The sequence below is a fragment of the Scomber japonicus genome, chromosome 6 (assembly GCF_027409825.1).
Source record: "Scomber japonicus isolate fScoJap1 chromosome 6, fScoJap1.pri, whole genome shotgun sequence".
In the NCBI taxonomy this organism is placed as follows: Eukaryota; Metazoa; Chordata; class Actinopteri; order Scombriformes; family Scombridae; genus Scomber; species Scomber japonicus.
In genome coordinates, this window is record NC_070583.1 from 22,331,108 (window position 1) to 22,357,475 (window position 26,368).

The 26,368-nt window shown below is 41.4% G+C and overlaps 1 protein-coding gene across 1 annotated transcript in view; it reads right to left on the reverse strand.

The window, feature by feature from the left end:
* robo1 (roundabout, axon guidance receptor, homolog 1 (Drosophila)) overlaps positions 1-26,368 on the reverse strand; it is a 126,783-nt gene that overhangs the window by 24,910 nt on the left and 75,505 nt on the right. The window contains exons 3-11 of the mRNA XM_053320755.1: positions 16,745-16,902; positions 11,983-12,103; positions 10,634-10,772; positions 10,313-10,440; positions 5,985-5,993; positions 4,366-4,490; positions 4,038-4,209; positions 2,183-2,388; positions 94-175 (exon numbers count right to left, since the gene is read on the reverse strand). Coding sequence (XP_053176730.1) covers positions 94-175; positions 2,183-2,388; positions 4,038-4,209; positions 4,366-4,490; positions 5,985-5,993; positions 10,313-10,440; positions 10,634-10,772; positions 11,983-12,103; positions 16,745-16,902 — 1,140 coding nt within the window. The remainder of the gene's footprint in view (positions 1-93; positions 176-2,182; positions 2,389-4,037; positions 4,210-4,365; positions 4,491-5,984; positions 5,994-10,312; positions 10,441-10,633; positions 10,773-11,982; positions 12,104-16,744; positions 16,903-26,368) is intronic.

Below are 26,368 nucleotides of genomic sequence, written 5' to 3' on the forward strand. Positions count from 1 at the left end.
CAGAATAAATATTAGTACAACATATACAATTAAAAATGATAAACTCTACAGCTGTTAGTAGAAAAGTTTGTGGACAAACAAAATCTCACTAACCTTGGACCTCTAAATAGGCTTTCCATGAGGCCTCACCGCTGGGTGTGGAGGCAATGCAGGTGTAGGTGCCAGTGTCACCAAGCTGGAGGAAGAGAGGGGGTATATTTGGTTACATGGAACTTATTTCAACGCCTGCCATAATTTCCTTTCTCTGGTAACAGTCCATCCCCCTCTTTCTGCCTCTTGCTATCACTCCCCCACCATCACTGCTCAGGTTATTGACATTCTGACGGAGTCTGTAACAGGCAGCTGTCATTGCCTGATAATCTCAATATCATCTCTTTCATAGCAGGGACTGGGTGAAAGCAGCTGGAAAGGCCAAGTGGCAGACGATTCCTAGTCAAATGGAAAAGATTTTCACAGGATCATAGACTAATTGGAGACCCTTTTCCCTGTCTACCATCCCCCTGAGTACCAAACATGGAAGCAGTTGTTCTGTGCAACAGATGTAATGACAGTTTGTGGTGAACATATATGGTACTTCAATTATGCAAATCCTTTTAGATATAACGGTCTTTAGAAAAGTGAGGTACACTGAGTTCAGGGCAATAAAAAATTGTATTATGAGACGGGTGAATTACATTCTAAGTTAAAAAATAACATTTAGCAACATGTATATGTCTAACAAAACTAGACAGCACTTGGAGAAACAGAACAATCCTGTAAATGTGTTCTTTTAATAATAAAAACATGTTTAGAAGTTTGTAATCTGCATTTGCTTTGGATCTGAATCCAAATACGCATAATGGGAGACAATCATCTACAACATGTGCCAGATCTTTTTTCAGTCAAGGTGCTCTAGTTTATGAGAAAATAGAGCAGAAAAAAGCCTTTTCTCAAAAAATTATTGGATCGGTACCTGTATCTGGATCCTGACCAAATACAAATCAAGTGCTTTTGGGCTCATGGCCTAGATTTCTTCAAAATTAATTAGAAGTCATTTGACAGGTTTCATAGATATTCTGCTAACTAACAGACAAATAAACAAAACAAAAACATAATCCTGCTGGCAAAGGTAAACATGGCATATTTTCACATTGCTATATTTTTTTTAAATGTCTGTGGTGTCAACTGCATTCAACGTCTGTGAGTAAGACAAATAATTCTGTTGTGATTTGTTGGTAAAGCATTACGCTAAGGGCTACTGTGCTGGTGTATAAGCAAAATAAATAGAGCAAAACAGAAAAAGATAAATTGTTGAATAACTGAGTGTGAACTTGCTCTGCCAGCAACCCTCAAAGTGTTTATTTATTTGACTGGTAGGTAAGAATGTGTGTTAAAACTCCATAACAACAACACTCATGGAACCGCATTCATAAAATAAATTACCTCACGCATCAAAAATGCCTTCATTAAAATGTTGTCATGTAGAAATGAAAGGTTCATTAATGTAAAGTGCCTGCAGGGTTTTCTCAGCTTCAACATGAGAGAGCTTCCGATCATAGACTGTAGGTTTAGATGCATCCCCTCCTGTCTGCCTCTCACTAGCCAGCCAATCACACTGTAATCTTGTCACCACGAGACATGTCAGTATTCATCAGAACACCGCAAACTGATGCGAACCCTGACCCTGTGACGCCTCCATCTGGAAGACACATCAGCACCCCTTACTTGTCTCTCCTTAAGAGTGTGTTCAGCATCACACAGCTTGCCATCTCTCTCTCTCACACACACACACACACACACACACGCTCACACACTAAATTATACCCAAAACCCACTGTGCTTGCTGACTGACAAGAACTACAGACTGTCCGACTTCACAGACTCCATTTCAAACCCGCGACAACTGACTGACAGCCCACTGAGGGCTGGTTGCTGGCAGGGAACACATGGTTTATTTACCAACCAGCGGGGGTTTGCTGAGCACATTATGGAAGTGATATGGACAACTTTGAAGTTTATTTGAATGGATTGTGACATTAAAGGCAGCCTAATAGAAAATCTTGATTAAAAATATATTATGTAAACATAGACATATAATGCAAGCTTATACATTCATAGTCAATCACAAATTAATTCCAAATGCCACAGTACAGTTACTTTTACTTTGCTTGATGTTAAAAGGGCATGTGTGCAGGAATTGTACCTTCGCATAACGGATCTGCAGTGCACCTGTGTCCAGCTGTTTGACCCTGGAGTCATGGGTGGACACCAACACTCCATCCTTCCTCCACAGTATGGTGGGGGCAGGGTTACCAGTTGCAACACAGTTTAGGACCACTGTGCCGTCCACAGCAACTGTCTGATTGGTTGGACCCTGTCGGATCACTGGTGGTGGGCGGTCCGATACAACTGTGTTAGGAGGGAGTAGAATGAGCAATTATTTAGAGAAATTGTGAAGGTGGTGTAGTGTAACAAGAAGAACAGATTCAGACAATTATATTCAGCTTGGTTGATGAAACACAGAAAAGGCAGAAAATGGTGAGAATCTGACAAACAGCATGTAACAATGTAAGCATGTGAAAACTGCAATGGTAGTGGGAGGCTAATTGAATCCAATTTTAAGAACTGGAAGCCTTTTTCTAATCATTCAGCAGCAGGAGTTGAACTTAGCCAAATAAAAGCAGCGTAATTAAAATGAAACAGCTTCAGATACTTCAGCCTTAACGCTGCAGCTCTACCAGATGCCTGGCACTATGCATATGAACACTGGTGGCCAACAATCCCCTGGCCCTTCCCCCAGCCATAAAACACAACACAAGGGAGAAAATGCTTATAAAAACATCTAGCCAGAACAGACAATGTTATTAGCATGAGGGTTAAACTCCTCCTCCCTGCTTTCCAGTCTCTGAATGATGGGTGTTGAACCAACAGACAAAAACACACACAACAAATAAAAAGAAAGCATGTACAGTATGTGAGAGACACAAAAAGAGGAGAATTAGGGGTTCGAAAAGAGAAGAAGAAAACATGAGGGACTTTAATTATATGCACCTGATTTCTTTATTTTTATTTTGTCCCTACTGTGTGTGATCCATCATGTTCCTGCTATATAGGTTGTCTGCCTCCCCCTGAATATTATTATTATTCATAGCACTATTAATGACCAATTGCTGTCAGCTCTACTGATTTACTAGCAAGTTACATTCAGTGAGGAGCAATCAAATTAATACCTAACACAGTGTAAAAGCAACACATAATGATGTATGTATGTGTGCATAGATCCTCAGAACCATGCTGTGGTGTAATCTCTGGCCCGCTTTGTCTTTGCTTTTGTGCCGGGGATGGTGCAATTACTAAAATATTGTCAGCATGACCTGTAATTACCAGATCTGCCTGCGGAGAGGTGGTGGCCTCAGTACGGCCTGCTCACTTTAATAACTATTATTATTATCCAGAGAGCAAGACAGAATGAAAGAGAGAAGTGGAGCGAGAGATGGAGACCATGGTAGGCCTGAAATGAAGAAAGACATTTGGTAAATGAAGGGATGAATCTAGGTGTGTCATAGACAAAATAATAGCTGCCCAGATCTCTGTGGGACTGATGGGAATAAAGCCAAGGTTAGTCCACCAGGCTGACAGGGATTGGCCAGCAAAGTAATTAGAGGACCCAATCCAGACCTCACCACACAGCCACAGTCTTCCAACGGTAGACAGCAGCAAGCCAACCATGGAATACTAAAGGAGACATTAGCCAGTGTGAAGCCAGCAAAGCCAAATACTGAGCCACGGTCTGGGTGCACAGGCACCAGTGAGTCTCTACCTCTGACAGGAACACATTGAGCAGGCCAGACCAAACCTCACAAACCTCAATTCGGATATTAATATGCTCTAGTCTACAGCACAACTGCAGTATTTCAGATGAACAGCATTATCCTCATGAGCCAAACATTATCTGAAATACCAATATTTATCCAGTCAAGTTTTCTTTCAATGTTCCTCTAATTCCTTTTGAGGCTTTGCTGTATGTAGAAACTGTGCTTAAAATGAAGGTTGCTCACCATCAGTGACCTCTAGCAAAGCCTTAGTGATGACACTGCCAGCAATGTTGAGGGCCTGGCAACTGTAGTATCCCACGTCTGAGCGTTCAGCATCAGTGATGGTCAGGTCCCCGGTCTGGGATACAGAAAATCGGCTGGATGGTTGAGGAGGTTGGTAGGAGAACAGCAGGTTCTGCCAGGGATGAATATAGATCACATACAGTGAGGCTACAGCAAGACAGTTATAAAGTGAACAAAATAGTTCTTGACAAAGTTTAGAACCATTAATGCTAGGTAACAATGTTCTCTGAACTTCAAAACCATTTTTATGCAAGTGTATTTTGTTTACCTGACTGCCTTCTCGTTGCCAGAAAATGGCTGGCTGTGGGTTACCAGTGACCTCACACTGGAAGGTGACGGTTCTGCCAACCCCAACCACCTGGTTCCTTGGTCTCACCACAAAAGCTGGGGGTACTGGAGGAAATCCATGACAATGGTTAGCCATTGAATAAACAAACACACCATAAGTATACAACTGTAGTTCTCATCTGTACAGTTACAAGTGGTCTGGTTTATTTGACTAAAAGCATGCAGGCTAGCTTTCAAAACATTGCATGGTGTGTGCACAGCAGATTAAATAGTATGCTGATAAAATACAAAATGCAGTCATATTATAGATGTAATGAATAGAAAAAAAACAGTAACTCTCATTTGCATGGGCAAGGGCATGGACCATTAAAATTTACATGGAAATGGGGAATAAATTTGAGCCATTTGTCCATGCTGACACTCTCCAATAGCACAGACCTCTACTAAGATGCTTTATCTATGCATCTTAATGACAAATTCCATCTCTGACTGAGTCAAGTCAATCAAGTCAGTTTAATTTATATAGTGCCAAGTCACAACAAAAGTTCTCTTAAGGCACTTTTCTTTTCACACAGAGCAAGTCTAGACCGTGCTATTTACAGAGACCCAATATTCCCTGACAAGCAAGCATTTGGCGACAGAAGCAAGGAAAAACTCCCCTTCAACAGAAGTTACATTTTGAAGTACTTGTACTTTGAGTATTTCAATTGTAAGCAACTTTATACTTATACACCACTACATTTCAGTGGGACTTTCTACTCCACTACTTTTATTAGACAAATAATATAAGATTTTACACTATGGATAATATATAAAGGTTTTAAAATACAACACATTGTTAAAGATGAAACCAGTGGTGACCCCTAGGTTGGGAAAATATTGATTAAACTTGCTGACAGTATATAAAGTAGTTCAAAGTAGCTCCATCTCTAGCAGCTACAAAAATAACATGCTGCTTACACACTGATGCTTCAGTATTAACAATCTAATGATGTCACATATAATTATATATCAGTCAGAGGGACCAAACCACTAAATACATTTTTCTACAAACATTTCCACTAGTAGGATTTCCATTTTTGTAGTTGTAAATTTTACATTGCTGTATTGGTACTTTTTACTTCTGAATATTTCTTCCACCACTGCTCTACATTAGGACTCTACTAATAGACTCTCTATGTGAGGAGACATCCTTATGCAGAGGATGCAGGCCAGTTAAACCTCCAATTTAAAGGACAATGTACACAGCATCTAAATATAATACACCTGCTAACATTTACATCCTTTTTACACAGAAAAATCAATCTGAAAACTGTCATTTGAAATACAGACATAATTTTTCCATGAATTAGATGGGATGTTTGGTAATGCATAAAAAGGGAAAATAATAGAATGAAATGATGCTCCTTTACCTTGGAGGCCCAAACTGAGCATATTTTTTACCCATTAATGTCCTTTTGTCACTGTTGCCCTTGACAACAGAAACATGAGTGCTGATTGGAGGGTGGAGAAGTGATGGGAGGAGGATGGAGGGGGGTTGTGACAGCTTCCTGTCTCTGTCAGGGCGGTGAATAGGTGACGGGTGACATTTCAACTTACCAGACATGACTAAAAAGGAAACAAAAACACAACAACAAAAACCCAAAGATGAATAAATAAATAATAAACAGCATGACAAAGAAGAGATAAGGAAAATAACAATGTGATGTCCACAGGTACAAATATTCATGTTATTATTATTCAATGAAAACAAGACATGTCATATTTCACCCTCGACTCAATCCCTAGGGACAAGAAGATACACACGGCTCAGAATAATTACCATGAGTAATCAGGAATGCATTAAAATGCACACAGAGAGAAAATACTAAAAAACATCTGATTCAACATTCCTTCTTAGTCTTGGGACATGCTCAAGGACAGGAAATAAGCTGGATAATATAAAACAAAATGACAAAGATGGTACACAGACAACATCAGGAAACTCACAAGGCAGATGTTTTATGCTTAGCAACATTAAGCTTTGTTTATTTTTTTCTCCTCTCTATCCAGGTGTTGTGTGAAGGTGAATGTCTCTGTACCCTTAATGAGGTTTAGAGCACCCCGAGGAGCAGTTAGATCACAGTCCCTCAAACACAGCCTGGCAAATGTGAGCCTGGTCCATAAAAATACAAGGTGAATGTTAACTGTCACTCTCTGGACATAAATCTCCCCCGACCAATCACTCACCTTATCTAATCTGTCTGCTTCAACGGCTCCCACGGAAACATAAACGCTGTCAATCAGAGTAATGGCCAACCCTCCCCTCTTCCCCCTACCTCTCGCTGGCCTTTAAAATGCAGATAAGACTTACATCAAACGCTCCCAGAAGAACGCGCTCACTGCTATCCGTGTGTGAGACGCTCTAGATATACACAATCATGAGAACATACACCCACAAATACACAAACCACCTGAAACACCTACACACATCCATTCATGTGTGTCTAAGCCTTTAATTGGGTAACCCTACCTCTCCCATGCTGCTGTGATCACAGTTGTGGACCTGGAGGGAGAGGTGAGCCCTAAATCTGACCGGGATACTTTGTTGTGGCTTTCTGCAAGCTTACCAGCACAGAGGGGAACCTCTATCAATAAGCTGATCAGAGAGGCTGGGGGGGCGGGAGCACTGTGGCCTCCAGCCCAATAGGAGGCAGGCTATGTAGCAAAGACCACAGCAGAGATATTAATGTGGATTTGAGTGTAGCTGCTGTTCAGTGGGGCTGACATCAACACCAGAGTATGACTGCATGCAGAGGATTTAGCATGATTAATAGTAGTTCCCATTGGGAGGTCTGTAGCATGCTTTAAATGCTTTGCTCTGAGACTTTGTATACTGTATGTCAACTGAATTGCGGCCCTCACAACTTTGTATGACAATGGGCAATACAGAATGAGTATCTAAAATTCAGAGATACAAAGATAAAAATGCATAAGCATCAATTCTAAATGTGGCGCCCAACCAGGTTTTGGTTTTTATCATCACATGACCAGCACACAGACTGCTGACAAGAAAGTTCCCCTCATTCAATCTCTTTTGGCACCAGTTCCAAGTCTCCTTCCAGACCCTTTACATGGGTTATTAGCAACGCTGCTCTGGGGACTACCATTCCATTCAAGGCCTTTCTACACATAAATCACTGTTAACGGCAAATTTAACAAGCTGAGAAAAAATAACACGTTGATTTTCTGAATCCTTTCCAACACTGTGTGAAGCTATGGATTTACATTCCTACAGTAGAAGTCCATCGGTAAGGTTTAATTAAGAAAACATTATATAAGCATTATCTAACCACACCAGACCCACATCAAAATGCCTTTGTCTGATTCTTAAATCTTTAAGAATACATGTATGCAAACCCTACTTAATAGTTGAAAATGCCATCTTTTTAATACATTCTCATGTGGCTTAGATTAATGATTTTACTAAGAAAATATAAATACGGCTGGTGACTTGGCCAATTATGTGCTTCTTCCATCAATCAATGAAATATTTTACTTGACATATTTATACGTCCAGAGGAGGTGTAGCACCCTGGCAAACACACATGTAAGACACTAATTCACTGATTAAGTTAGTAACAAGAGTGGAGCACATTGAAAGAAAAATAGCCCTGGGCGCCACTTCTACAATGTCTGCATTGTTCACTGACAATCTGACCATGGAGGGTGTGAAAATCCCCCTCTGTCCATACAGAGCTGGATTCTTCTAATACACTGTTCAGCTCTTGAAAGGGATTTAGTTTGAACAAAAATATCTTCAACACTGTGAGTCTTGCTATATTGCTAATTTCACTTTCACATACTATATTGAAATGATAAGCAAATTGCATAATTGCACTGTAGGGAATGACTTCTATGCTTGATTTTAATTCAATTGGTTTTGCATTTACATATCAGAGCAGAATAGCTAGAAACTTGGGTTCAAAGGATATTTACATTAATTTCACTTTTGAGAAGTTACATTATGTCTTTTATGGTGTAGTTCTCCCTGCCAGTAGTTTATTCAGCTTCTCAGTTGTTCTTTTGTAGTGGCACAACAATCTTGCCATACTTTGACTTTGACTCAGACCGACAGCATGGCCCACAAAACCCACAGTCTAAACTGCTGCCCCCCACATTACTGTTGTCTTCACTACTACAGCGGCATCTTACTACCTATACATCGTTTCTGCTACTTTGGCTCATTTAGACCTACAATTACCCGGCTTTTCTTTCCTTTCCTATGCCCGCATCTGTAATTAGAAGCATGTCATTTCCGGGCGTGGGACTGCGGCCTGCTTGTCTTTAATTAGCTGGACTACTCCCTGGCCCTGGATGAAGCTTAGGGATCTGAAGAGTAAATGGAAATGGTTCTAGGAATGTTCAGGCATCAGTCCAATCTAACAGTGAGTGCAGTATGAGAATTGTTATGCTATTATGCCTTTCACCTGATATTACACTTAAACATTGGCATAAATCTACAGAACCAGTCAAAAATTTGGACACTTCCTCATTCAAGTGAATAGGAAGATGTGTCTAAACTGACTGGTTCTGTATGTCAAACATTTCTCTTTCCTGAACTGTAATCAATTTAAGCACCTTTACTTCAGTTTTCACGCTTTTCTCACTCTTAATAGCATGGGGAGTTGGGAGGCACAAGGCAAGGGCACAAGGTAAGAATAGAGGGTCAGTGCCTTGCTACTGCATGCAGGCAACAGGGAATTGGCCTAAGGGTAAGACATTTCATTTCCATTGAGAGCAACAGACGTTTTAGCTTTTCAAATATTGTTCTAAGCCTAGAAAACAGTTTATTGAACCATCTCATCAATTATGTTCCTCTTCATTAAGTAAGCTTTCATCAGGGTGAAGGAAAGAGTGAAAAAAAGCAATAAGAGAAGTAGATTTATTGATGGGTTTATTGACAGGTGTGCCTAATCTTGCACCTCAAACCAATCTGAAGATTGCTGTCTTGTGGAGAAAATCAAGAAATAATTGCAAAGGGAGGCCATGTGAAGATGAAGTATCTGTGTTTGTGGGTGGGGGTTGGCGAACCAGCCAATCAGAGGAATAGAATTGCCTTGTCTCTTTATATCTCTGCTGTGCTGACTGCTGCTAGTGACATTAATATGACTGACCTCACCACAGAAACCTCTTTCCCCCTCTATAGTCTTCACCACAATCGCCCCCAGCCCCAATTCCCAACCCGTTATGCATCAGTGGTGAGCCGCCACCAAAGACCAACATACCCACTGTCCTTCTATCCAATCCCCATCTCCAATGCTCTGAGCCTCCTCCTCCTCCCCGCCCTTCTCCTCTCACCCAACTCCCAACATTCCCATTAGTTTGGCGTTAAATGGCCCCTGTGTTCCTATGAATCTCAAGAGGCTTTTGGGGTGATCCTAGCCCCCCTGTTCCTCTGAATGGATTCTTTCTGAATGTTCACACTCTGTGACCGGCTGCTTTATATTCTCACTGTGTTAATAAGACGTCCAATGGAGAGGGCTACAAGAGACACACAGATATTCTATAGGTTCACAAATAGTACTGTATGTCTTAAAACATGAGGGAAGACAGGCCTCCTGAGAAATGCCACTTGTATTGGGCAAATGAAATCGATTGTAGAGTCGAGTTCCCATGTGCACAACTCTACAGCTGTTATGGATTTTTACATTTCATTTTATTAGAAATCAATGAGCTAATTGAGAGAGAATTGTTGAAAGTGATGACCATGTAGTACTAAAGCTATAGGCTATTATCGCAATGCGGCCAGGCTAAATTGCATTTGAATCAAACAGTACAAAGACCCAAAATGGAAATGAATTTAGAGTAGTTTCCAAGGGGCTGTAAATAAAATATTTGACCAACTGAACAGTAAAACTGAAGCCCGTAACTGTGTTCTGTCTTACCGTGGACGGTGAGGGTGGCCACTGCTTCCGCCTTCCCCACCATGTTCTCTGCCACGCAGGTGTAGGAGCCTACATCAGCTGGGGTCAGACGACGGATCTTCAGGGTGTGGTCCTCACGAATCTCATACCTGGATACAAACAGGTGTTCAGACACAGATATTGGTCAAGTTCTCACAAAAACTTTGTATACACGGACCCGAAAAAAAAAAATGCGTCAGCTGACGATATAGACAAAAGCAAGCAGAGGATCAAACAAAAAAAGGGAGAGGGTGGGGGAGGAAGGTATTGTGTGATGAATGGCGAAGAGTTGATGAGTCATACCTTCCTTTAGGCAGTTCCCCATCATCTTTCCTCCAGCGCACAGTGGGAACTGGGTCGCCACGGGCCTCACACCTGAACTCTACACTTTGATCCACTAACACCACTTGGCTGCTTGGGCGACGCACAAAACTGGGACGCTCTGATAAAAAGACCAAATGAGTTAAACATAACAATAAATCTTGGTTTCATTCTTTATTAGGCTTTAGGTTTGATTTTATATCCAAAGTTAATAAAAATAAAATAAAACCCATAGTGTAAAAGCCCATCATGTAGAGAAGCTTGGTTTAAATCATGTTGTTATTGTCCTTATTACATGACCTGTTTTGTGTGATATAATGGAATAAAAATAATGAACAATAATGTAAAATAATTGTATTCCGTTTGAAGCACAACATCACAAGAAAATGGTGCGTGGTTGATAACATACACAAAAAAATACACTCTTGACTAGACTGTATGCATACACATAAAGTCCTGTGGTTTGTCATGAGACAAAATACAGGACAGCAAACAATTACAACTTTGTGGTCCAGTTAAGGCTTTAATTATGCATGACAAGAAACTAAATTGATTGAAGACAGGACACTGTAAAACCCTTACATAGAAAGTCCTTCTGCCATCTTCACATCACCCTTAAGTCAAGCCCCAACTCTCTCTGATCACCAGCCCCAAAAGTCACCACAACATGTCCAATGTTTATTTTTTATATTCACTAAGACATAGCTTTCTCTTGCTCTGAACACATTCCTTCAGACTCGGTTCCAAATCTATTCAGGGTGGCTTATGATTAAACTGAGTTTCTGGTTTAGGATACTCACTCAAACAGAAGCTAAGGGCTTGCCTCTTTTAAGCCGTGGCAGTTTTATTTTTCTGTATGTACAGTATAATTATTTATCTTGACAAATCCAGCTTTGTTGTTGTTCCTACAGACAGACTTCAAGAGGTCTCTGAGGAGAAGGGGTGGAGGAAGTGAAAAAGCTGGCGATAAAATCAACAGTCTGGACATGCTCTCCACTTGGGACACAGAGGGATATAAGGTCAGAGATCACTTGTGGCAAAATAGGGTGCAGCTGGTCAGAGGAGAGATGTTGCTGGGGTCAGTGTGGGTTTCATAGTTAAGTGTGAGAATGGAGGTCATCTCACACTATCTGATAAAGGTCAGTGACACCATTTAGTTCCCTGGGAGATAGACAATCATAGCTTAACATCTGGATTCTGTTTCTCACAGCAGACAAACAGAAAAAAACAGTGTGTGAATGTGCACATGTATCTTTGTGGGTTTTATGTGGGCTGATAATAACATAGACAGCAGATAGAGACACTCTAATAGAGAAAAACTGGTTCATTACCAAGCACTGTAAGTTCAGCTATTTCGCTTTCCCGTTCTCCAACCATGTTTGTGCCAACGCACACGTACTTCCCAGCATCGCTCTTCCTTGCATTTGTGATCATCAGCTTCCCTCCACGAATCTAAGGAATAGAAAAGGAGGTGAGAGGCTAAACGTGGAGATGTAAAACAGCAATATTCTGTCTAAGTCTTAGATGCTTGGGGGCTGTGGTTGACACAGAAAACAGAAAACAGCATAGGCCAAACATTACAAAATATTTCCTGATTACTCTCAAGAATGCCTGTGAGCATTTACTTACCAAAAGGCCATTACAACACCATGATAAAATGTACTCACAAACACATAATGACTTTCTGCAGAGGAGCTTTTTTTTATTGGGCTTTGCTCTGAGTTTACAGACACAGAGATGAACTGGACTACTCTATCTCTCTAGTGCTTTTATGCTCTTCCCACTCAGCTTCCACTTGAAGTCTACATCACTATCAGTCAGCCTGTTCCTCCTCAAAGTAAGCTGAGCCAAAAAACACTTTCCCAATCCAACACAACCGCAGGTCCCTGAGGGAACACCTGAGGCACGGCAGGACCACAAGCATTTTTCCAATCTCTTCAAAGAGCTTCTGGACAGTATTGTCTATTATTGTATGGAATGTTTTAAAGAATAGGTTTCTTGGAATTTTTTCTGTGTATACAACACATACAACTACAAGTGAGACCAAGTGAACATACATACAAGCACACATTCAAGCACACACACCCAGCAATGAATGTGTGTTTGTCCAGGTGAATGTCATGTCTGTTATTTCCCAGGGCTTTGATTACAGGCCAGAGGAGGTGCTTTGTTCTCAGGCAGTCAGAAAGGCAGCACAGGCCCCAACACAGGCCCCTCAGCCCTTCTCTTAGCTGACAACCATGCCAGTCAACACAGAGGCAGACAATAGCATGGTGCGCCAATGATCTCTGCATCTTGATGGAGCTTAAGGTTTAAAATGCACACATCATCCAGCAAGACCAGGACCACCACCTGCAAGCATGTAATCGACACCCTCATTAGAGAACCACTGACAGAGAACTTGACACACAATATCGCAAAAATCTGCTTTCCCCATGAGTACAATGTCAAACTCAAGCCCCTCTACATGTGTGTTGACTTGCATGCTATTATATGTCTCACTCCAACTCTTCATAAAAAAAAGACAGAACAAACTTAAATCGGTGTGTATATGCTGAAAAATAGATTTTAGTTTTTTTATAGAGCAGCTGGTCTAAGTCTTAGATGTCTTGAAGGACAACTTTGTAACCGGACACATTCTTATAGGTTCTGAGGCATTCCTCAGCCCTTCACCCCTGTTTAATATTCATGGTAAAACAGGAGGCAGAGAGACTTGAAGAGGGTGTGGAAGGCTGGCTTATTTAGGGCACCCTGTGATGCTAGAGGGGTTTGAAGTATCATTATGTTACTGTTTGTTTGAGGAAAGGCTTAACAGCTAAAACACTGTGACACTCACAAAGGCCCAAGGTCAGGGCAGACCATACAGCAAAAAAAGAGGGGGGCGTACTGTTGGTTCCACAGGGCTTTGACATGAGGATCCACTTAAGGCCCTGTCTACTCTATCCATATTCTTACCACCGTGTGTATGTGGCAGTTTCCCATTCTCAGAAGGCATATTTGGAGTGCCAGAGCAGCAGGGATTCTGAGAGCTGGCGAAAGTAAATGAATGCAGCAGCGGTCCTCTTTTTCTCTGCATGCATATCCTCTCACACAACACAGCACACAGGCTGCTGAAAGCCCCAACAATCTGACCATTATCCTTGCATTACAGGGAGATGGCTCTATCCTGTTGCCTTTTGTCTCATGTCATTTGGCAGTGCTGATAATGCAAAAGCCCCCATTCAGCATGAACTCTGTTTGTATTCACACAGCAGTTCATTTTCCAGACTGATAATTAGCCACAACTAGTGCACAAAAGGAGGAGGACAATGTGCTGCATTTTGGACATTTATGATGCAGCCAACAGACTTTTGCTCTTAGCAGACAATGGTCTAGGTTTAAATACTGGCATTTTTCCTTCTTCTGTTTATTTATCCTTCCCTCATTGTTCCTGAAAGACCAGTTTGACTAAGTTGAGGGGAATGTGGCCAGCTGCTGGTAGTGGCACATAAGCATTACAGGGTAATTCGCCTACCTCATTTTTTATGACATGGTGGGAAACTTTACACAACCACCCACATGAAGTCATGAATATATGCAAGATGGCACACAGCATGCCATTGGTGTTTACACACAGCTGACTAGAACAGATAGGAAAACAGAAAGGGTTCTCTCTGATGTGTCCTCCTTATCTGAAGTTAATTCCTCTTTATGTAGCAGCCGCCAAAGCCAAGCCGACCCGTCACAGTAAAGTGCAGTACAGAGAGAGAAAAATCCCCATTGCAGGTGGCTAGAGACCTCGCTCTGATCACCAGTGCTCACCAAGGAGACTGCACGTTCCAGCATGTTGCGTGGTGGGAGGAATGGACTGAACCAAACAACAATGCAGGCAGGATGAGGAGCCCTTTGACAAGCTAAGCTTTTCATCACATTAAAAAAGATTCTACCCACTGCTTCTGTCTATAGTCCTATATTCACTCAGACCACATTTGCTAAACAGTAAACATACAGTGGATATCACACCGTGATTGTCCTTTTTGTAGAATGGGCGTCCACACGACACCATCCAGACTCCCGTCTCTTACCACACTTGATTACACATACTTCGATAGTCATACATGACGTCTAGCGCTACTTTAAAAATGGTCATTTGGGAACACTCAGTCTGTTAGATTATGTGCTTGACAGGAAGTTTACAGTGAGCAACACCAGCTCGTATATGCGGCGTTGTTAAATCTACCAGGCCTTGTTTTCAGTTCCACAGAAGGCTGAACACTACTGCGGGCTACAAGGACACAACTTTGAGTCATTTGGCCTGTTAGAGCAGCAGTTCACAAAATCACATTCACACCATCAAGAATAAGCCCTCACTTCCGCCATGCACATGTAGGGGGTAGGATGGATGTTATTGCAGAAATGATTTATAAACAACATAAATAGTGTGTGTGTGTGTGTTGTATTCAGAGGGGCTAAACTATAATTATGGGAAAGGTCATGTGCATGAGAGCCAAGCATAATACTGAGTTGAAAAATAGCTTTTTTGTCCTCAAAGTACCTCTTCCTTAACACTCTACAGTGTGCAGAATGAGGAAGTTTGACTTTAGGTGACAGCCAAAAGTGAAAAGGTAAACAATAAAACAGATTAATGTGGTTTTACTTTATAGAAGCAACAATATCAGATCTCTAATATTAATTATTTTGAATGTCCGCTTAGGAAAAAATTGCCCAACATATTATTTACAGTGCAACACTAGACACAAATATGTGGGCAGGTGTACACACAAACATTAGAAATGCATTAATCAAATGATTAAATTACACAAGACAGACAGTAAATTCTTCTAAGACCACAAAGTGCACTATGTGGCATAAAGGTTTTGTGCTTATCAGCAACTACTGACTAAACTCAGGGACAGATATGATTGGATTCTCTTTAAACAAGATAATGCAGTTGTTTCTTTCAATTATGCTGCTCAGCAGCCAGACACAGACTCTTAATCTTCTGCCTGTGCAGCTTAGAAAAAAAACAAAAAGAGAGAATACTCGCACTGTTTAGGAGTTTGAATTGTGATCAGGGCTCAATGTCCCTAAACCCAACAGGACCTCACTGAACAAAACAATGTTTAGTCATGTCCTCTGCTGACAGCCAACAGTGATAAATCAGTGTTTTGACCTACACAGTAATGAAAAAGTATTGAGTACAAGGAGCCTGGGCTGGATTTGAGCACTACGCTGAAGTCATGGAGACTGGAACATCTTTATTATTACCTTGTATTTATTGTCTGGGGCAGATTTGATTTTCCACAACTTTACTATGAAGTTAGACATCGTCAGCACTTGAACGCCAAATTATTTAACTACTTAACAACTGCACAATGTGGAGCCAGAATCTTAAATCCCCACCAGTCAGATTGTTAAAATAAGCCGCACTGCTAACTACTTCCTTCTCACTACCTGCTTGTGTTAGCTGAATGCTGAGTCAGAGCCTACACTTCCATAAAGCACACATCCAATCAGTGTGATTAAACACAACTAAAGTGTCTTCTTGTTTAAGGACAGAGTTGTGTTTGGTTGAAACAGTTTGAACTGGGATTATTCAAGACCGGTCTTTGGTAAGCACATATAAAGAGCTGATTGATACTGCAGTGCTAGCTGTGCTGCTATTTTAATTAAAGCCGAACCATTGGTGGTTTGGTTGTAAATCAAATGTAGAGAGTTGTTTGGATTCTGCAGGCACTACTGCTGCTGAGTACAACTTTCTCTTCTTTGATTGTGGTCAACTCAGTTCTGCCTCCTGATCTATGCATCTCTTAGTTGATTTCATCAGCAGGCCATACCCAATCAATGCACCCTTGCTGACTAATGGAGCAAGACTGATTCTATACTTCAGTCATTAAAGGTTGTAGCCACCGAAATTGGCCATTTTGGGTTTGGTAATTGCTATCTGTGAATAATGAGCCAAACAAATCAATCTTTCAACAAACATTGAGGTGGTGGTACTGGCTCGGGTCAATCTATCTTAACACATCATCCTTTTATACAAAGCAGTCTTCATGCATCAATATACTATTGACTATGTGTGAGCAATAACAACATTAAAGTCAGTATGCTTACAGTGATTCTTTCATCTCGGTCATCAATGTTTATTCCATCTTTTTTCCATGATATGGTGGGTTCAGGATGCCCGCGTGGAGGTTGACATTCCAGGACTGCCGGCTCTCCAGCTGCCACAATCACATCTGCAGGGTTCTGTCTAAAGTCATCACGAAGAACTGCAGAAGACAGAAAGAGGAAAAAACTTAATTTAAACAAGATGGTAATATGTTATTCTTTAGGAAATTATTATGTTGTTGTTTTTTTAAGAAAAAAAGCACAATACTTCAATTTGTTGTACACTTATACCGCTGAAGTCAGCTAATAAAACAGCAGTTAAGTGTTTTGACACACATAATTAGTTATGCACAGATGACAAGATGCTGGGCACACGTTATTGATTTACGGCTACTAGCCTACCATGAAAACTAATCACTTCAACATGTATTTTTAGTATACATTATTGACTAAATTTTAAAAAATGGATGTACAGTGAAGGCTATACAGTGGGCGTCTACAGCCACTACTTTTAATAGCCTGCTTTCTCCCATTCATCCTTGCTGTCAATAATTTTAACAGCAATTATTAACACAAATCAGTGTCCATCATCATGTCTAACAGAAATGACCTTCTTTTTTGTTATGTGAACCACACAAACCTTCACATAATCATGTACATACACACGCACACGCATACATACCCGAGTACACATTGATCATCACCTCTCCATCATCACGTTTTCATCTCTCCCTGACACTCCACATTTACAACCCCTGCCTTCATACACCCGTGCTATCTTGACATAGATGAAAATCTGCATTAGATCTAATCTACCACTACTGCTTTGCAAAGGACTTTGGTAGGATGTGATTCTTATTTGCACTTATTTCCCTGCTGGAAGTGCTGTAAAAAAGATGACACAGCGATGGATTTTCATTATTTGCACACAAGAGGTCCAAAGCTTTTCATTTCTAGGTCTAATTTGGTGATACAAATTAGATACAGAATAGATGTGAAGGTTTAAAGAGATTAAAGAAGCATTTCTGATTTTCATTCGTGAATGCTGAATGCAAAATTACAAAACCCGCTTCACCTAAAATCATTAGTCTTTGCCTGCCGGCCATCACACAGTATCATTACCACCTGGTAGTTGCAACAAGCAGATCAATGCATATCTATTTTCTGAGGGGCAGAGTATCAGCATATCTTTGGTCTCCATATCTCTGGTGTTAAAGATAAACTAGAGGTTTATAAAGAGGGGAGAAAGTAGTGAAAAGACAACAAGCTCCCCTCTGCAGACGGTATGCCAGTAAGCATTTTCCCAGCTCCAGTGCTTGTACATATAAAAACATATGAAAACAGTGCTTGTAAATTTTAGTCTGAAATTCTGGCCACACACAAAGTATGCAAGGTCAATGCAGTGTGCATGTGCATTTTCATTCCTTTGTATGTATGGAAAAGTAATGTTATAATGTTTTGGGGATAAACTGAGCTTTTGCCGTCTATTGTCTCACGCTCCTCAGCTTGCTCTAAAGTCACCTCAGTCACAGATCAAAGTCAGCCTCACCACAGGACCCCTCACCTACTGACAGCCAACAAATTCCTGACTAAACCTTTTAAGCACTTAATTGGTCATTCCGAGCCCAGATACTACTCTCTGCTTCTTGTAACATGGAGTGAGAATCACATCCAACAGTAGGAAACAGGCTTTAGAGGAAGATGTGTGGTAATAGCTTCTCTAGTCCTGTACTGCATTATCACACTTACATCCCCCTACATAGAACTAAAACACCATGTCTTTAATTCTTAAGCATTGGAACTTTAATAATTAGAAACAAAGCAAAGTGGTTAATCACATATTTTGTGCTGTTGCCAATGCCAATGTGAAGGAGGCAGAAATGTGCACATTAGTGTACACCAATGAATAACCATTATGTGAGTGACCCCCCTAAATGTCCTACACTCACTCTGATCCAACTCAAACTCAGCAGTGCAGCTGTGTGGTGCGTGAGGTAATTTGCTGTAGTTAAAAGCAGATACAGTCATCCCGGAATGCAAATGTAAACACTAAACATCCGATCCATTAGAGCACCAGCTCCAATGGGGGAAAAAAAAACAAAAAAACACAAAAAAACACTGTCTCTATTTGCAATGGCAAGGTCAGCCAGCTCTGAGGAGCATTACTGTAAAAGGCAACCTTAAGCATTAAGGTGAGTCAAATTTATTATAATATTCAAAAGTGCATGTTCAAACATCTTTCTTTCTTTTTTTATCTACAGTAAGAATTAAAATGTGTAAACATACTGCATCAACAGCTGGTGACAATATTCTATCAATTGAGACAATGCATACTTAAGATATTAAAAGGAAAAGAGTGTGTGAGCGAATAAATGTCTTTTGGGGAGGTTTTTTTCCCCCTGCACAGCTAATACTGAGCCTGTAATAAAGGTTTGGGTGAGTGAGCTCAGTAACTTTAACTGTGACATTAAGTGCACCTCGTCTCCTCTCAGTGGGTCTCTACCTCCCCTGCTGGCCTCACTCTAACTCTTTCAGCTAACATGCAGATGCATCCGTCTCTCTGGAAAATAAAGGGGGACGTGTGGGGAGAAAAAAGAGGAAAAAAGGGATGCTGTATATTGACTAGTTGAAGGCCCGAGGGAGAGCTGGCATCATCCAGTGTTTACACCAACAGTGCTGCGACCTCCACCCCTCCTGAACAGCACTCAGTCCTCCCCCCCCCCCCCCCCCCCCCCCACCTCGCTGTGCTCTCTCCTCCTCCAAACCAACACCTCTTTGTTATAAACACAGCTGAGTGCAGCACAGCAGACAGCCTCGAACATCTGCGTAGCGGAAAACAAAATCCTCTGGGATAGAAGCATAGAGAGCAAGAGAGAGACAGAGGCAGCCAGACAGTCTGTCAGACAGACAGACAGACAGACAGACAGACAGACGGACGGACTGAACCATATCTGGATGGGGTGCTAAGCCCCAACTCTTCTGCCAGAACCCCTGCCAGATCAAGAGCTGTGGTGGAATCGGTTGCCTCTGGCCCCACTGGTTTAAATAAGGTATTCAGAGTCCCTGCTTCCTGTATACTGCATAAAGCTCTGCATCCCTCTCTTACCAACTGTTCCTGTTTTGGAACCCGGAATTAGGTGAAAAAAATAGGATAGAGAGGCTCTCATGGTGTGTGCTGTCCTGAGTGTGTGGTGGTCTGTGTCTGTCTTTGTGATAATGAGCCTACTCTACCATTCTGTCTCTCTAGTGAGCCTGCAGCTGTCCCTTAGCAGATAATATTTCCTGCGCTATTAACAGGGAGGCCAAACTCAATGTGTGTGTGTGTGTGTGTGTGTGTGTGTGTGTGTGTGTGTGTGTGTGTGTGTATGCGGGTTTGTGTGTGTACTGAGAAATTTTCAGTTTGGGGCTTAATATGTGGAAATGGGTCAGAGTCACAGGTCCCAGCATGAAGACGCCTCTTTGTCCATCCTGAATTTGCTCAAATATACTGATGATGGGGTGAAACAGAGTGAATATCCAAACCTGGACAGATAGCAATATGCTCTGTCAAGATAGAGGGATGTACTCTGCATTGTATTTCCTCATTTAGCTTTGTAATGGGCTAAGAACAAAACACATCCTAGCTCATCTGTCTGCCATGTATTGCTACAAGTCAAACAGCTGACGGTACATAAAACAACCATATCTATCAATGCAGATAGTTATTCTGCAGTGGTAAACATCTGTTAAGCCGTGCCAAGCCCAGTCTAACCACACTCTACTGTATCGTATGATAAATCGCTTCCAAGGTCCACAAATTGGAACTGCACTGAGGCTAACACAATTAGCTGCCATCATTTCTTACATTCAAACCTCTCCTTTAAAGGTCAGCTGAAATGGCTGCTCTTACCTCTGAAAACTCCCAGGTTCATCACCCCCACAAACTATCCTCCATCTACCCACACAGTCACACACGGGCATACACACGTATGCACACACACACGCACGCATGCACTCTTTTCTAGAGGAAATTGAAAACAGATGTTTAAATGTCAAATTAAAATGAGATTCCTGTGCTGCCCCTCCAACATTAATGAAAATGAAGACTTAATGCCACACACAAGTCTGGGTGGGAAGATCAGATGAGCTTTGTTCTGAGGAAATTAAACCAAGTACAACAAGCTTCCCCACAAATCTTTGGAAGGATACAAAAACAGGCCCACCAGGGAATTAAAGATTTATCAGAAGGCACCCGGAGTCAATCCTGCAGAGACACAGAGCACAGCATGGGTCTCGCCTTTGGCTTAGGATTTTTCCTTGAAACAGAATGGACACAGCTAGCCCCAGGGAGTGAAAAGGAAGCAGAATGAATGATAGCAGCAAGGGAAAGAGACTATACATGAGTGAGGAAAGAGAACAGTAGATGCAAGGGAAAAGACAAAAACCGTTGCATATAGTGGGAAAAAATATGACTTTTTTTCTGTCTGTCTCTCCCACAAAGTTCTGCTTCTTTGAAATGGAACAAATCTGCTCTATTGCACAAGCTCCAACAATGTTATGCTAGCACTGTTCAAACATCATCAAATATTACCTGTGGATATAAGGTGGGGATGAATGGACACAGCAACAAACACTGAGGAAATAATAAATCGCTCAGCTCCTCAGATGTTCTTGGTTACACATTGTTTGCGGAATTTGGTGGAACAGACTTGGCAGAAATGTAATATAATATTCCTAACTACATTTTAATTAGTGCATAATCTTATGAAACTAAGAATCATGTTGTCGTTACCTTAGAATGAGCCCTGTATATGTACAAAGGGAGCGTGTCCTCTTACACAGAGGCCACCATGTTGCAGCATCATGTTTCTACTGTAGCCCAGAATGGACAAATCAAACACTGGCTATAGAGAAGGCCTTTCACATTTTTTGCAAGTTTTTCACACTGCTAAATGCCACTAAATATTACACACTGGTCCATTAAAGGCTTGACTGCAGTACAATTTTATTCACTATGATGGCTTCTGCATGATGCATATGATCTATCAATCACAGCAAAATACAAAACAATTCAATATTGCACACGTAGAAAAACAATAGCTAATGTCCCCTCCAGTCCAGTTCTACTTACTATACAAAATAATTCCTCTTCCCCTTCATGAAGGTTGTTTATGCCATAAGCAAAAATCTGCCTTATTCATAGTGTGGCTATGTTGTGTGGTAAGCCCTTACATATTGATGCTCTTCACCTTGCCTCAAGCTCTGTCCTGTGGGACATTCTCTCTGTCTATGTATCTCATGCTTTGTCTCTAAAATTCTCTCTACCCTCTCAGCACTTGACCCCCTCATCTTACCACTTTCTCAGCTTGAACACACATAGCAGCTTACATCAAAGAGAGGCTCTTAGCAATGGTGTGTTAACCCATGCCACTCTATTGCAAAGGCTGCTGCAGGTGGATAATTTGCCAGCGGCGTGTGTACAGCGTGTGTGTATGTGTGTATGCATGTATCCGTGTGTGTGTGTGTTTGCACTGTATAAATCTGTAGTTTTGCTGGTGGGTGTGAAGACATAACAAGACTCCTACTGTACTCTGGAGATCTCTGCTTCTCTCCTCCTTCTCATTCCCTTGTTCCCCCCTGACCCCACCACCAGGGAGATGAGATTGGACACAGCAGACTCCCCTCTCTTTCTCAATCTGGCTCTCGTTTCTTGGCTCTGAGCTCATGCCCTCGTGCCCACCCCAAAGACACTCTATCCTATCCTGCAGCACGCAAGCTGCACTGAGAATGCCCATAATACTGTCCAGGATAGACGATTGTATATATAAACTTTACAGCTATATATACATACACAAACGCAGAGAGAAAACTGACAAGTAGGGAAGTTGTAAATAAAAGTGGATGGTATACTAAAGACATAATACATTTGCCTTTATATACAATCTGTTCTTTTAGCATTTAATTTATAGATTTCACATTTCCATATGCTGCCATATTGATAAATCATTTACAAAACAATAGTAGCTCTCTAGACAACCATGACATTCAATATCAGGTCACATCTGTAGAGTCACATTGGTTTGAAACCCCTGAGAGCCTAAGTGCCTGGTTGACCGCAAGACACCTTGTAGACAGCCGTAAATATGTCAACGATAGCAGACGGACTATTAACAGACTGGTCTTTAGGGTTTGCACCTGCACACCCTGGATGCTATGAGGTCATCCTCAAGATGTCATGTCACAGAACAACGACAGTATGCCTTGATGAACTCTTTTAAACATTCAAAGCTGGCACAATAAACTATGTGAGTCAATATGTAAATAAACAAATTATATGCAGAACCGATTGATATAAAATTGGACTATGTGCAGACACAAACATGATGTTTGAAGAAAGTCAAAGCTCCAGCAACACTTGTAGTACAGGATAACTTAATTAACAGACCATGGTGTTTTGGCTTGTGGCCTTATAATGTTTGAAAATAATCTGAAAACATCTTGACAGTTGGAGATCAGATGAGACTGTTACATTGCGTTTTGATTAGCATCCAGAGAATGAGCAGCACACATGCTAGTAGCTGTAGAGATACAGATGTAAACAATGGGATGTAGGGAAATGAATCAGTCTAGTATTGCTTATGTATGTGTGGATTGAAGCAGGGATAAAAGCAAGGAGGGTAAAGACATTTACACTGTGCTGTGCCAGGTGATTACAGTCTATACCCAGCACTGGCAGCCAAGGCAGATGGATTTGCGGATCTTTCAGTGGCACAGCAGAGGGCATGTCTGCACTCACCATGGGCTGGTAAGGCTGCAGAAAGCTGAGTGCAAAGATATCAATCTCAGCTCTTCATTCTTTACATTACACACTTCTAAAAACACACGCACTCCTTGTGTATCAGAATCCAACAGCAATTATGTCAGTACATAAAGAAACACAAACATGTGCGGACGCATAGGCACACACACATTCACCACATAAAGGAAACCCTGCCCCACAGCCGCACAGAGAGGCCATTGAGTGCCTGTGTTTGTTTAAATGGTCATAAGTCTCCTCATTGGGCTTGGAGAGAGAGATGGCGTTGGCGAACACGGCGAAAGGCACAGAGGGCAATGGGGAGGTAGGTTTATGTGAGTAACTGAGTGAGTGAGTGACTTGGCACCTCATAGTTCAATAAACAGTGCTGGTTTGATTGGAGTGCTGGGTGAGCAGGAGTTGGACTAAAATAAAGAGTGTTTCGAGTGCTGGGGCTGCACAGGCTGGAATGTTGGAGAAAAATCATGGCTCACGAACCACTCTACCTTCATCCAAAAAAAATTTCAAAAAGGGAAAAATAGAAATCCCATAAAAACCTGATAGGAACACCCACAGCCACAATGCAACTGTGTAATAAACATCTGTACAAGATTATCACATTTAAATTTAATGTTTGTAAAACATAGAGGAGCTATTTGTGGGGTTTCAGCTCCCGACAAATCGGCTCCTACACCCTATCTGCATATGAAAGTGATTTCAGGGCCGTGTTGATTCTGAACGAGGGCAAGTTACCTGTTGTGGAAACACAGCATCAAGTATCATGGTTACTCAGACATGTATAGTTTTCTCATTATGCGCTCGCCAAGCTAAATAACATATTCTGTTTACACAGCATAGAGTTGATGCCAATTGAATCCAATGTGTTTCCATTTTCAAGCCCTTTTTTAAGAGTTTCACAGTGTAATAAAATAATAATGAGGGAGATAAAGGTGGGAGAAGCAGGTAAACATATTTTACAAGTAGAGAATTACCTTCTTTTGCACCACTCTTGCAACCAAAAATTACTTAATGGCATAGCTGTAGCAACACCGCAGTTGTCAATGCTGAACTGCCAGTGCTTAAAGAAGCAGGTTTATGATATTTGACAAGCCAGGTTGCACCAGTGGTTTCAGGTACAAAGGTACAAAGTGAGTAAAGGTGCCTCCATGTTGTAAACCTTGTCTATAGGTGGAGCCCCAGTGCCTATTCCCTGAGGACAAGAAGGAACTGAAAAGCCCAGTAACCTCGCTTTCACCACTCACTGTATAGCCCTCAGCTAAAAGCTCTCTGCGTAGAGATACAAAAGAGCAGATGTAACACTATAGTAGACACAAACATGTACACCTGTACAGTATGCTCTCTCATTCTCTGTCACTTTCTGCCTCTCACACATAACACACACACAGATTCAATGCGGCTCTCTGTGAACTTTGACAAGGGAATAGCCTATTTCCTGCATGCACATACGTTCATGAAGCATACATGGTATACACACAATGCAGTGTGGCAGTGGCATTCAGCAACATCTTCAAGGCAGGAGAATATTTATTACATTATCGTAATGCACGGCTAGCATTTTTCATGTGAAATTGTGTTGGCAAGTTGTTAAATAACATTATGATTGCCATGCCTCAGTGGAACTGTTTCCTTATTAAAGTATCTGTGGACACATCTTGGACATACTTTTTACCAAATAAATAGTTCCTATGAGAACTGCTGACAGTGTGGTCTGTGGATTATTCGGGGTAATGGGACATTGATCCAGGAAGGAGATTTTGCTGTAGATTTTTTTAAATCAAATTTTCCATTGCTGTGAGCACCACCAACAAATTTCATTTTGGGGATAGAAATTCTTCTTTTTTTCTCAACTATTTTTTGCTGCCTTCTCACTGATATTGTCTTTTCTGTGCCTGTATTCAGCTTTACTAAACTGTGGCAGTCTGTCTTCACAGTGTAATAGGATTTTACACAACACAGAAATGGTGAGCGTATGCAGATCGCACATTTGTCACCATAGAATGCTCATTAGAGTAAATCCCTTTACCTCCAGAAAAGCAGACATAAACATGCCAAGAGACACAGAATATCTTTATCCACTTGTGCCTTAATCCCGCTACATGTTTTACACAGCTCTGCTCACATTGTGTCAACAATGTTTGCTGACAATATCTCACTGTGAGCTGCCCTGCTGTCTGTGTGGCCCCACCAGCTAACCGTCTCCCAGCATCTGTAAAGATGAGGGCCTTATTAAAACAATCTTCCCAATTAACATTCCTGGCCCCTGGAGCCCCATTGCCCTCTTCCAGACCTTACCCCTCCTCAGCCCTAAGATGACAAAGAAGCTGTGTAGGAACCTGACCGGCCACGAGACCCTTCAATATGACTGGACTAAGAGAGGGATGTGAGGCAACTTGTTTTTCTTCCTGGGAAGCCAAAATCTGTGTGGCTCTTTTTACAAGTGTGTTTGTGTGTTCATCTGTGCAGTGTGTCTAAGAGAGGGAAAAAGAGAATGAGGGAAAGAGAAGGAAAATACAGGGATAGATAAATGAGTTAGAGCACCAGACAGGGCAGTACAGTCATCACAAATGCTTCTAATTTAATGTGACATACAATGATATGGGCTCATTTGCATTTGGGTTGATAGTTCATGATGTCGGGCAGGAAGGAGTGCTGTAAGATGAGCCTGTCAGCTGGCTAACTCACACCATCAGAGAAATTACATCCATAAACACAGCACGCTTTCCTGCAGAGTGCCAGTTGACACACTGCTTACCATCGTCTGAACATTTTGGAAGACAAACATCTGCTCCAGATCTTTTCACTTGTCAGATCTCAAGACTAGATTACAGGAC